General features: G+C 48.7%; 1 protein-coding gene across 1 annotated transcript in view; it reads left to right on the top strand.

The window, feature by feature from the left end:
• DPYSL4 (dihydropyrimidinase like 4) overlaps positions 1-13,495 on the top strand; it is a 51,960-nt gene that overhangs the window by 15,131 nt on the left and 23,334 nt on the right. The window contains exons 8-13 of the mRNA XM_074232135.1: positions 246-314; positions 752-872; positions 2,471-2,627; positions 2,887-3,028; positions 3,841-4,011; positions 6,001-6,180. Of these exons, the coding sequence (XP_074088236.1) occupies positions 246-314; positions 752-872; positions 2,471-2,627; positions 2,887-3,028; positions 3,841-4,011; positions 6,001-6,180 (840 nt within the window). The remainder of the gene's footprint in view (positions 1-245; positions 315-751; positions 873-2,470; positions 2,628-2,886; positions 3,029-3,840; positions 4,012-6,000; positions 6,181-13,495) is intronic.

Here is a 13,495-nt window from a genome sequence, read left to right as displayed (position 1 = left end):
GGATACAATAATCAATGAGGATTGTTTATCATATGGTTCTTTGTCATCTGACTGACCCAGAGGCATTATGAAATGTCTCCAAATCCATTTACAAAAAGCAAAAACACTCCAAGTACCATTTCTTGGAATAGCATAGATTACTTCATGCAGTGCAAGCACTGACCTTTTCAGAACTCAGATGCTCTACATAGATTTCTGATGATCTAATAGTGCAGAGACAGAACTTGGTGTCTTTTCTGATTTAGGAACAGAAGCGATTATTGGAACTTGGGATCACTGGTCCAGAGGGCCATGTTCTTAGCCATCCTGAAGAGGTAAGACATCCAAGGCTTCTCTAGATAAAGGCTAATACCAAAGCCCAGCCCTCTGAGGGGTACCTTTCCTCAGATCTCTGGCACTCCCTCCTTTAATCTGACATAGGTCACAGCCTAAGACATCCAAAAAGATGCCTTGGGGTCCCTTTCTCCCTAGCTCATCAATAGTCTAGGTTCAATTGCTTCAGCCAAAACCCCATCATTCCCAGATTTTCTTCACCAGCCCCTGGTTGCTTATGTTAGACTTATATGGGGCCCCACCAGAAGTCACACTTCTGCCCTTCCTCAGCCCCAGTGGAGCCTACCTAGAGCTACCCAAGAAGGGTTCACATAGGACATCCCAAATGTTCCATATCCCAGGGTTCCATATCATCCAGAATAGTACTGGAAATACTAGAAGTTCTTGTTCTCTCCCCCCATCTCTGTCCTTTGACCAGGTGGAGGCAGAGGCTGTGTATCGGGCAATCACCATCGCCAAGCAGGCCAACTGTCCCCTCTATGTCACCAAAGTGATGAGCAGAGAAGCAGCAGATACAATTGCTCATGCCAGACGCAAAGGTAAGGATCGATGCCTCCCTGCTCCGTTTTCCTGATGCTTCCAAAAGAACCCCAGACGGACTGATCCTTGGCTCTCAGCCCATCTGCAACTCACTGCGCACAGTCATCCTGGACATTCAGTGTGATGAAAGGAACTCAAAGCCATCCCTCAATGCAAGGCCAGGTCCTGCACTAAGTGATGGGGTCACAAAAAGAGGCAAAAGACAGTGCCCCTAAAGAGCTTGCAATCCAATAGTGAAGACGTGCAAAACAATATAGATAAAAAACGACTAGAGGAAAGGTGCTGGGATGAAGACTTGGGGGTGGGATTTTAGTTGGAGCAGAGGAGGGAGACTTCCAGGAATGGGGGATGGCCAGAAATACTGTCTGGAGCTGAGAGATGGAGTTGGAGAGGTGGCCAGCAGGCCGGAATCACTGGAAGTGATTGGTCATTGGTTACTCCTAACACCATCATGTTAGGAAGGTGTAACAGGATTAGAAAGGTAGGAGGGGGTCAGTTAGAAGAATTCATGTGGGTCTTAGAGGCCATCTTGTCCCCCAACCGAATTTTACAGGATAGGAAACTGAGACCCTTGGAGGTGAAATCATTTGCCCAAAGTCACAAGATAGTATAAGTATTTCAGTCTTGGTCTCCCTCCTGGGCTGCCATTTCTTCCTGACTCTAATCTCTGAACTCATCAAATCAACTCCCAAGCTTAGGTGCCTGTCAAGCTGTTCCCAACTTTTCTTGGTGCTTTATTTTTCCAACTATGTGCAAAGAGAGTTGTTTTGTAAGATTTTGCATTTTGCATTTCTTTTCCTCTCCCCCATTCCCCCATCGCCCCCTCCCTTACAGTCTAATATGCATATATAAATATGCTAAACACATTAGTTTCTCTGCTTTTGTCAAAGGATGAGCTTTAGCCGATGTCTAGTGACTGGAGTCACCCCGCTCACCTTAAACACTTGTAATATCTATTACCTCTTTCTGCTCAGGCAGTCTGTAATCCCGACAATGATAACTCCCCCAAAGACTCTTGGATTTGATCCTAAGAGTGTATGCCCTTGGTGACCAGCTCTCCATAGCTACTTCTTTCATGCCAGGCCTATTTCTTTTATCAGTAACATCACCGCAGAGTGGGACAGGTCTCTCAGGGGGCCTAATGAATGGCCTCAGGCTCTGTGGGTCGTGGGTACGTGTGTATGTGAGGGTATTATATGGGGGGGTGATCGTGCGGGTGGATGTGTGTAAGGGTGTAGGGCACGTGTGTGGGGTGTGTATGTATGTGGGGGGTATGGGTATGTGTGTGTGGATGTGGGGGTGTGTGTGAGGGTACAGAGGTGTGGGGGAGTGTGGTACATACTTGGTGTATTTGTAGCCATCTGAGACCCTGGGTCTATGGTGGTCTCCTCACAATCGTCAGGACGACTTGAGGATAACCAGGCCGGCACTCTCTCTCCCCTCACCACCAGAGTGGCTCTACCCAATTCCTGTGTGTGTCCTTCGGTGTCTGTAGCTAAGGGAAGGTTTCACTCCCCACCTCAGCACCCACCTTCCTCAGGGCAATTCTGTTGAACATTCTGCATCTAGCCTGAAGGTAACCCCTGCCTCCTATTAGGGACCGTTGTGTATGGAGAGCCCATCACCGCTGGCCTGGGTGCTGAGGGTTCTCATTACTGGAGCAAGAACTGGGCCAAAGCTGCGGCCTTTGTCACTTCCCCTCCAATCAGCCCTGATCCGATGACCCCCATCCACCTCTCATCTCTGCTCGCAAGGTAAGGGACTCAGGTGTGGCTCTGCCATTTGCATGCCTCTCCACACTTGTGTTTTGGGGGATCCCTGAGGATCAGAGGACACCACACATACCATGGTGGGGGGAGCTGTGGAGGTGGACTCAGCCCCAGGGACTGGACCTAGGCCTGGAGTTTGGAAAGGCCTTGACCCAAAGGAGAATAGGTTAGACTCCTTCCCGTCACATCAGGGAAGCAGCCTTCTTCACAAAGGCCACATCCACGATTCTCCCTCCTCTTCCAGTGGGGACCTGCAGGCTGTTGGCAGCGCCCACTGTACCTTTACCACAGCCCAGAAAGCCGTTGGCAAAGACAACTTTACGCTGATTCCTGAAGGCACAAATGGGATTGAAGAGCGGATGGCGATCGTCTGGGACAGATGTGTGGTAGGCACTGCTTCAGTCAGGTACCCCAAGTCATGATTGCACAACCCAGATGGCTCTTGCACCTGGGAGTGGCGTCCCCATCAAGACCCTCAGCTTGACTCTGATCCAGTTGGATATCTGCTGGAAACCTATGGGAGGGGAGCAGGTGGAACTATTGAACCAGGATGGCTCCTGCTACAGTGGGAAGCCCCGAGTTCAGGTTCTGCCTCTGACACAGACAGGCTGTGTAACCAAGGATACCCCAAGCTACCCAATGATGGGTTGTTAGAAGTGATGTGTGTTCACACAGGGAGATCCTCCACATGGATTGGCTTTTAGATGTGAATAAAATCAGATCAGATCAGTCTACAAGAGGGAGTTGTTGGGAGTTGGGGAAAAAAAACAAAAGCAGACATTTTGGTTGAAATCAATCTCAAACAATGGATTGGACTGACAATTTTTCACTTGACAAAACCTCCCTGAAGCCTATACTAGAAAGGCACCTTGGGGGGGCATCTAGGCCTTTAAATGGCATCAATGTGTGCCCCACTTCAGCAAGAGACTCCCAGAAAAATCAGAGGTGATCAAATCCTTCCCACCGCTCCTCTGATCATCATTGAGAAGAATGAGGAACATAAAGAGTATGGAGGGCAGAAAGCTTAGTCCACCCTATCTAGTGGGGTGTCATAAGGTCAACACAGCCAGGGTCACACAGCCAGACTATGGAGGTACCCCTCCTGGGAGATCTTGAGAGATGGGGCTGGGCACCTTGCTGGTAACCACTTGGACTCCATAGCTACTTCCTGTCCTCAGAAAGCCTCTTGTTTTTTTAGGCCTCTGGAAAGATGGACGAGAATGACTTCGTGGCTGTGACCAGTACAAATGCGGCCAAGATCTTCAATTTATATCCTCGTAAGGGACGGGTGGCTGTGGGATCTGATGCAGACCTTGTCATATGGAACCCAAAGGCTGCCAATGTCATCTCTGCCAAGAGTCACCATCTGGTACGGGCCTCTCAACCTGTCCCTGAGCTTCACCCCCACCCCCACCTCACTGTCTTTTCCAATGAAGGTGGTCACTCTCAGGGGAGCTGAGAAGCCTGCTCTGCTTGGCTTTGAAGGGGGTGGGGTCGCCACCCTGGGCTGGATCCCTGCTCTGTGAAGCAAGGCAAAGCAAAATCACTTGTTCCCAATGCCCCCAGTTATCTATAGACAATGACTGGCCCCCAAGTCTGCAGAAGGAGTAGTAGTGGAGGAAGAGTGGTGGTGCTGGTAGCGATGGAAGTGTGGTGAGTTCATAAGGGGTTGGTAATAGTTGTTAGTGGTGGTGGTGCTGGTGATAATGATGGAGGTGGTGGTGTGGTAGATGGTGGTGGTAGTAGTGTGGTGCTAAAATTTGTTGGTGCTGTTAATAGTTGATAGTGGTAGTGATGGTGTGATAGTGGTGGTGGTAGGGTAGGGTGGGGAGGGGATAGGGGTGGTAGTATGGTGGAGGTGGTGGTGGCAGTAGTGATGGTGGTGATAGTAAAAGTTGTGATGGTGGTGGTAGTAGGAAGTAGTAGTAGTTGGTGATTGTGGTGGTAGCATTAGTTGTGGATGGTGGTAGTGGTGATGGTGGTGGTAGTGGTGGTGGTAGCAATGGTAGTAGTTACTAGTGGTGGTGGTGGTGATAGAAGTTGTTAGTGATGGTAGTGGTGGTGCTGGTAGTAGTAATTGGTGGTGGTGGTGATGTCAGTGGTAGTAGTGGTAGTAATGATGGTGGTGGTGGGAGTTGTTAGTGGTGGCAGTAGTAGTGATACTAGTAGATAGTGATGGTGGTGGTGCTAGAGGATAGCTCTTACATAGCACTTACTTTGCCCCAAACACAAAGCTAACAATTATCTCATTTGATCCACACAACCCCATTAGTATTCCATTACAAATGAGGAGACTGAGGCAATACAGGTGAAGTGACTGGCCCAGAGTCATTCAACTAGTATCTGAGCCTGGATTTGAACTCAGGTCTTCCTGACTCCAAGTCTGGTGCTCTGGACACTGTGCCCCACCCCAGCTGCCCAAAGAACTCAGTTTGAGGTGGGGTCAAGTTCTGGGGGAGTCCCCTCACTATGCAGAGCCAGGATGAGGCATCCCTGTCTAGGAACTGCCTGAGCATCCACCCAGTCCCTAGCTCCCGGCTCCTTCCCCATTCCCCAAAGCTAGAGTGACCTGAGCTCTTGTTCAGGACACACACAAACACACACACACAGTGTGTTGTCCCCCTCCCCCAGTAACTGCCTATTATTACAAAACTGGAAATCCCAGTCCTAAAGGGGCTGGGGCATCCCTTTTTGAGGTGGGGGCCCATCAAGACCAACCAGTCTGCTTACCCCAAACACATTTGGCAGAGGAAAAACCTGCATCAGGGAGCAGTCAAATGAATTTCCTAAGGTGACCCGATTCATGACGGAGGCCACATTTGAACTCCGGGCCCATCCCCTGCATCCTCCTAGGGAGGTGACATGCCCCACTTTCTGATGATCCGAGGGCAGATGCCATGAGAGCCCCCTGGCGAGCCTCAATCATTCCAGGGTTCCCCCCCAAAGCAGAGAGGGCCACAGTCCAGGCAGCCGGGCTACAACAATAAACCACCATGCCCCCCCCGCCCAGCTTCTGCTGGTTTGAATCACAAAATGAACTTAGCCGATGTCCGTGAAACATTTTTAAAATGGCCTGAGGAGAGTGGGAAGAAGCTCAGAGGGAGGGAGGGCCACTAGGGAGCATGGGGGAAAGAGGACTGAATGACTTCTCCCCCCGAGTTCAAATCTAGCCATAGACGTGGGTTGTGTGCCTTGGTTCCCTCCTCTGTAAAATGAGCTGGAGAAGGCAACAGCAAAGCCTCCCAGAATCTTTGCCACCCTGGAAATCACCTTCCAATTGTTGCTTGGCAAATTCTTGTCAAAGTGAGCAAGCTGAGGAGGGCCAGAGTGACTTAGTGCCCCCCACTTTTCTTTCCAGAATGTGGAGTACAACATCTTTGAAGGGACAGAGTGCCGTGGAGCCCCCGCCGTGGTCATTAGCCAAGGGAGGATCGTCTTAGCAGAAGGAAATCTGACGGTCACCCCTGGAGCCGGCCGCTTTGTTCCCCGGAAAACCTTCCCTGACTTTGTCTATAAAAGGATTAAAGCAAGAAACAGGGTAAGGCCAGTGGGTCCTATCTCAGGGAGACTTGACCTGACAGTGGTGTGGGGGTCCCCAGGAGAGGCATCTGGAGCCACGGGAGTGCTCCCTGGCTGCTACCCTGGGCGCTGTCCTCCTAGCTAAACCCAGCCTCATCCTCCAAAGGGACCAAAGGGACCAATGGGCGCTATTATTGACTGTCCCTGCAGCTGACCCCTCCAGACAAGGGGGGCAGGCCAAGGGAGATAATAGTCAGAGACAGAGAGGAGTGAGGCAGAGAGGGGGGTAGGGAGACAGAAAGAAAGGAGGAAGAGGGAAAGAAACAGAGGTACAGAGACAGAGAGGAGAGAGGAGAAGGAAGAGCAAGACTAGGGAGAGGGAGGAGACAAGAGACACTTAGATCTAATCAGGAAGCCATGGTTTCAAATCCTACCTCAAAACTACTAGCCATATGGCTCTGGGCAAGTCCCTTTGCTTCTCTCAGTCTCAGTTCCCTCATCTGTAAAATGGGGGATTGGAAGAGGTCCTCTCACAGGTCCCCTCCTGCTCTGACTCAAGGGCTGGTTAGATATCAACTGAGGACGTGAAGGTGAAGAGCTTCACAGAGGGTGGGTGGCCTCCTTGGAGTGGGGGCCCGTCGAGGGGTTTCAGGGTGAGGACCTTGGGACTGGACCTGGAGTCAGGTCCTTCGACACTTGCTAGTTGAATAACTCTGGCCAAATCACTTCACCTCTGCCTTGTTTCTTTGTAAAATGGGGATCCTAACGGTGCTTCCCCCCTAAGGTGATAATGGTCAGGTGCTCTGCCTGGTGCAACAACTTAGTTGTTATTGAAAACCTTCCGAGGAATTGTACCCTTGAGGCCACCTTCAGCACCCCAGGGGATCTCTCCAGGGCCAGAGGGGGCATCTCCTCATCTCTTGGCCAGGGCCAGAGCCCTTTTCAGTTGCCTTCTTGGAGACATTTCTCCTGTAGCAAAAGCTGCATTCTCTCTTGACCTGGTTAAGCGTTTACTGGCCCTGGCTGGGCGGACAACGACAAAGCCACAGCTCCACTCCTCTAGGATGGTGGTGCGGGCAAGGTAAGGGAATGGGATAGTGACCCGGTCTCTCCCAGGCTCTCTCAGTATCGGTATTAGAAACTAGAGGTCATCCTTCACAAGCCTCTGTTGGGAGGCTCTTTGGGATGTTCTGCAGGCCTGGCCAAGCTCGGCTTCATTTGGCACAACTAGGAAAAGCAGACTCTATTTTGGGGTCTCTGACCTCTCTCTTTGAAGGTCCATTGCTCTCTTGTTTTCCAGGGGGCTCTTTGACCCCCCCCCCAAATTTTCCTGTGTTCTTTCTCACTCTTTCCTTTTAAGTGACTGACGCCCTTTCCCCTGGGGATTGGGCCCTCTTACTGGGAGCCCTCGAACACCTGGGATAGCAGAAATGTGTGCAGCAGAATGTGTTTTGTGAGTGGGAATGGATAGGAGTGTGTATGTGTGTGCGTGTGTGTGCTCAGACATCTATGTGAGTCCATGTACACTTTGTGTTGGAGCAGGACTCAGCCTGCTCTCATGCCCTCACTTCTTCCCAAACATAGGAAACCTTTAATGGCCTTGAGATCCCCCACCAATAACAGCCCCAGGATTCTACAAAATACAATGAACAAGCATGAATATTTCCTGGGTATTTTTGTGCAGTTTCAAGTCAGCGAGCCTCCATTCTAACTGGGGCGATGACTCCCAGGAGGGGGGCAGTGGCAGTGCAGGTGGCAAAGTAAGGTGAAGGCAAGTAAAGATCTTCAGCTCACCAAGCCAAAAGACTGAATGAGAGCTGGCAGATTATTTTATGAACAAGAAATGGAGCAACCAAAAGTCAGAAGGAATCTTCCTAGATGGGGGAAGCAATATCATTGGTGGCCAAGTCAGAAACATCAGGCCAGCAAGCCCTCCTCCCATTTTGTGACTAGGAAATTGGGTGATTCCATCACCTGCAAGGCTGTTAGTGGTCCAGAGATAATGAATGGATCAGTCTTCCTTGAAGGACATCTAGTGGTAAAAAGGCAACAGGTTTCTTTCAATTAAAGTGATTTATAGGGGACTCAACTTCCAAACTTAATGCAAAGAAGAAGACTGGGAATCTGAATTAATTCAGAGCCAAGTGACTTAGTGACTTAGGCAGTCATACAAAATCTTGGGGAGACGCAGAATAAAGTCCATTACGAGACAGAATCAGTGGAATCAATTTGGCTGTCTCACAGAGTGAGACACTGAAGTTAGGGCACAAACTTCTATTTACTGTGGTGTGGTTCTGGATTCTCCAAAGCTGTGCGAGTGGTGGGAAAGGAGAGTCAGGGCCATTGACTTTGGGGTTTCTCAGTGGTTTGCCCACTGAGGAGAGGCTTGTTCTTTGGCTATGGCCACTCAAGATTACAAAAACAGAGCACATGGGAGATTTTTGCTGCTTAGGCAATCTGGGTTAAGAATGTAGAATATGCTGCTATCCCTACCCTCAGAAGTCTCAAGCCTATATGGGGAGCTGTCACTGCCTCTCTAGGGTCCAGCCTTGATCTCTGCTTAGGACCAGAGAATTTAGTTGGGGCCACTCAGCAGCTTCCCTGAAACATTCCCCTATTGACTTTATTTCTCAGTTGATATTCAACTGTGCCTGATTGGGTGTGACCAACCATTAATGACATTCAATTAATGGTACTTATCTTCTGGCCCACACAGCTTCATCTTGTCTTCAAGAAACAACTATCTGTGTCACTCCTCTCAGTGGCCATCCTAGGTAACCCAATTAGAAACAATTTGAGTCTCGAATAACCTGTTTCACATGAAGCCGTGCAGACTCATTGTCATCACTGTTTTCTTTTCTATGTGTTCACACACTGCTCGCTCCTCTAATCGGACGTTCTCCAGTTTTGCCAGAAATTGTGGTCCAGCTTCCTGCCTTCTCCACTGAGTTCTTTTCTCTTCCCCTTTTGTGAAAGCCAGGGCAATCATTTCCCCTTCCCAGCTCTGCAACTGCCTTCCTGTTCTCTGTAATTTTTTCAAGATCCCTGACAGGCTCAGCAGTCAAATCTGTTGGTTCTTTCAGTGTCTTAGAATGTGGTCCCTTGGGTTCTGAGGACAGGAGCTCATCAAGGACATCCATCTAGGTGCTATCTTACTGTCTCCTTACTTATCTTTGGTTTCAATTCGCTACTAGTCCTTGTCTTCAGCTTCTTCCAGGTCCAAAACCTTCTCCTTGGCAGAGAAACCAGAAACAAAGTAAGAATTAAGCATCTTGACTTTCCCTCTGTCGTCCACCATCACTTCTGTTCATGCTGATAGGTGACCCTACCTTATCCTTCCCCCTGCCCAGAAACTCACTGGTTCCAATACCTAGGCTTTTCATGCCTGCCATGATTCTTCAAGGACTGTGGTACAAATTCCCATTTGTCCTCTCTTGTGCTCCCAGCATTCCCCTCTTCTGCAATGTGTGCCTCTTTTTCAGCTGAGGTGGATGATGAGCTCCCTGTGCATCCACCTGTGTCTCTTCAGGATTATCTCTGTTTCTTCACAATTTCATTCTTAAGAGCTTACTATTCCTCCCGTGGCTTCCATGGTAGAATTTTTGGCAATGGACTCCTGCCTGTCCTTTCTTTGGACCAATGACATCTGCCCTATTCAAACAGAGGCTGCATGCATGGCAGACTATTCTCAGCTTTCCTTTCATGGTTCACCACAAGTTCTCAGATAGAGCAAGGGGAACTTTGGGTAATTTTCCCCAGAATTCCCAAAATTCCCATCTTAGTGACCATTACCCCCTCCAGGGTGTGATCTAGGATGTCAGGTTCTTTTTCCATCATTTAAAAGGATGAAATTACCAGATGAGTCAACCTTGCCATCTATTTCTGTTCTCGTTGGCTGCATTATGCAACGTTCATGAGCTTGCTCCCTTGTCTCCACATGTTCTCTATTCTACTGTGTCACTCGGAGTTCCTAGACTTCTTCATTCCCACTTCTCCCCAGCCTCTTCTCCTATGTTTCTGTAGAATGTCTGTCCTTCCTGGGTCACATGCCTGTCCTCCATACCCCACCTACCCCAATCTCCCTCCACCGACACCTTTGAGGTCAAATTGCCATTCAGCCATGGGGATGGCTCCCTCATCCTCTTGCTGTTTGCCATCCTTTCTGCATTTCTGAGGAATCAGTGGAAATTGCTTTTATTGCTAGTGATTTGGGGGTATTGATTCTCCTGTGTACTGGACACCTTGAATGTAGCTTTTCTTCATACATTGGAGCTACCGAGCTCAGCCAAATCCAGGGTGTTGTTCTTCACAAGGCCTGCACTGAGCCTCACCTGAGCAAGAGTTACTGTTGTTTCCAATGACAGTGAATGCAGTCACCTGCCAGGTATAGACTTTAAGGGAACATTCTGGAGGGAAGAGCCAGTTCCTTTGGGGGCTTGATCAGCAGCTCACAAACCAGCTCCCTCATCCCTGTTCCCTTAGTTTCATCACTCCTGATGACTTGGAAGGGTCACCTTGGGTCTATCTGGCAGGTAAGCTTGTTCTTCCAGAAATGAATTCTTTCTAGATCTTTCCAACTGGCCAGACTCTTTGCATCCTGTGATTATAGTTATTTCTTATCAGTTTTGATGCTGACCAGCTCATGATGATATAAGATCTTCAAAGGCATAAACAGCCTCGTCTTTTTCCTTTTTCATCCTCACCCTTTTGCAGAATGTTTTGTAAATAGAAAATACATCCTCCATATTTGATCAATTGCATTGAGTTCAAGCAGCCTATCGAACACTTATAGCCTGAATTTTAGTAGTCAGGAATGAATCAACTCTAGCAACATGGCTATACTCTTGCAGTGGTATTTCACCCAGAACTCATTCTCAGTATCCATTAATAGTGTTTGGATTTTATGACCATAGATTTGATTCCCTTAGGGGACAATGGGTCCGAGACAGTGACACTTGGAAGATAGTCCTTGAACGTGGTTCTGCACCCATCTTTGGCAACCCATGGCAATTCTTGACTTCCTTTGTCCTCTCCTAGTCTTCCAGTCCACCATCTCTCTTCTTTTTCCCCCCTCTCCCTTTCTCCCTTTCCCTTGCCTTTAATTGAAGTCAGCCTGAAATAGACCATAGATCCTAGGACTTGAAGTAGACTTGACTTATCAACCCATCTTTCTATGTTCCCTTTTTACCTGCTAGAACAGCTTCTACCACCAAGGACCACAGTGACCTCGACCTGTATTTTGCCAGTCCAGAGCTGCCTGGTCTCCTATTCTAACTAAGCCGGCCCTTATATGTAGTGCTCCATGCTTCAGAAACCTCTCTCTCAATCTTCCAGCTTGAGCTCAGAACTTTGTGAGCCAGTGCTAAGCTTCTAGATGAGCAAAGCTGACCTCATCTAGTGTTAGAAGGAAATCATTTCCCCTCACCCTTCTACCAAAGGATATTCTTACAATTCAAGTGAGTTGTTGGTGTGTTTCCCCAGCTACTCTCATGCCCTCTTCACATGTGTCCTGGGGGGGGGTGCAACCTTGGGTAGTCAAGAAGCAAACTCTAGGAGGTTCCACTTAAGAAGTGGTTTGGAGATGGGCTAGGTCTGTCTGGGGAGCAAACTGACCAAGTCTGGTTAACTACTGGAGAATGACTTCTTTTACCTTGGGCACTGACTATTCTAAAAATAAAGGATGGGAGAATCATTTCTTTTTGGGATGCCAGACTTTTAAGGCCAAGGAAAGAGATGGTCCTGGTCCCATAGAATGCCCAAGGGCAGGCACTATCTACTTCTGTGTCTGCATCTCCTTTTGTATCCTCAGTGCAGACATATAATAGGCACTTAATGTTTATTGTGTGACTGATTGGACTGCCCCTAGTGAGGCCAGATTCTTGGGCAACCATTCCCTGGAAGACCCTGGTAATTTAGGGTCAGCCACTTCCTTAGTGCCACAAATCTGAAATTGGGAGAGGGGAGCAGGAAGCTGCTGGGAAGTTGCCCTCTCTTTGGAAAGGGGCTTCTCCGTGCTGGGAGGCTGAAACTTCCAATCCCTGAAAACATTTACTTCAAATGGAAAGTAACTTGGGGAGGAATCAGAATTGGGGTGAGAAGCCCTCAGCGAGTGTCCCTGTCATTCTCAGCTCCTCCTCTGCTCCACTCCTTTTGTTTCTTCTCGCCTGGCTCCTCTGACCTTCCCTTTGATTTCCCCTCCTCTCAGTCTCTTATCGTTGTCTGTGTCTGTATCTCTGTCTCTACACCTTGTAGCCTATGCATATCTCTTAAGCCTACCCCCACCCTGTCAGCTCCAGAATTATCAAGGTGGAGATGCACAAGGTTTCTTGTCTGCACTTTCCTACTTCTTTCTCTGCCCTCTTCATCATCTTCCCTTTCCTGCTTGGTCCCACAGGCTGTCTCAAGGCTCTGACCAATTAAAGTCCCAGTGGAGTGCCCTGCCAAAGCCTGCTTGCCTAGAGTATGATACTCCAGCATTCTCTTCCTTGGCATTAATTATCCATTTTGCTTGGAGCTTAGGAGCCTTATCCAAGACCCAGACTGATTTCACCAAGGTGTAAGGCAGAAAGTGTTTTGAAAACCCACCAAGGAATTTGGTAAATGGATGATAGCTTTCTAACTCATCAATAATATTCATATTAACCCAAACGATTCTCTCATGCCTTTTTCAGCTACATCCTTTTGTAGTAAAAGTAGGTTCCAAAAGGCAATGTGCATAAGGTCTGACTGGCAGGGCTCACCCAGCTAGGGGTCATCAGCTATGGCCCCAAATCCTGACAGAATCTGCTGTCCAAGGATGGGACCAGTCTCGTCCAGAGTCTTGGTGGGTACAGGTAGATCAATGGTGATCTGTTCTTTGGCCTGGGCTCTTGAGTGTCCCTAGCAAGGAAAATATGGCCATCCCTTCTCTTGAGGGCCTTCTGGTGGGGCCTGGGTTCCTGATGCCAGCAGAGGTGAAATGGGACTAGGATGAGTTCCCTAGACGGTCCTCCATGTGAATTCCACCTCTGAGATTATAGCCTGAAAAGCCCTGACATCTGGACATTGACCTGATATAGAATAGGGAAGCCAACCAAATGACTGTGGTTTAGAGCCTGGATGAGAAAATCATTTGGGAGTCTCTTTGCAAAAATTTCCAAGAAGCCAGTCCTCCTATAACATAGAAGATATGCTTCTGGGCTGGTCTTCCATTCATGATGGAGTTGAGGGTTATGCCCTGTGCTACCAAGGACTCTGTGAAATGATCAAGAGACCCAATGGGCATGGAAATGAATGGAGTCCCTGCTAGGTTGCTGAGACCTTGCTCCCCCAGTCTTCTCCTCTCCTCCCACTTC

This window comes from Macrotis lagotis, chromosome 4 (genome assembly GCF_037893015.1).
Source record: "Macrotis lagotis isolate mMagLag1 chromosome 4, bilby.v1.9.chrom.fasta, whole genome shotgun sequence".
NCBI classification, from domain to species: Eukaryota; Metazoa; Chordata; class Mammalia; order Peramelemorphia; family Peramelidae; genus Macrotis; species Macrotis lagotis.
This window is presented reverse-complemented; position numbering and strand designations above follow the sequence as displayed.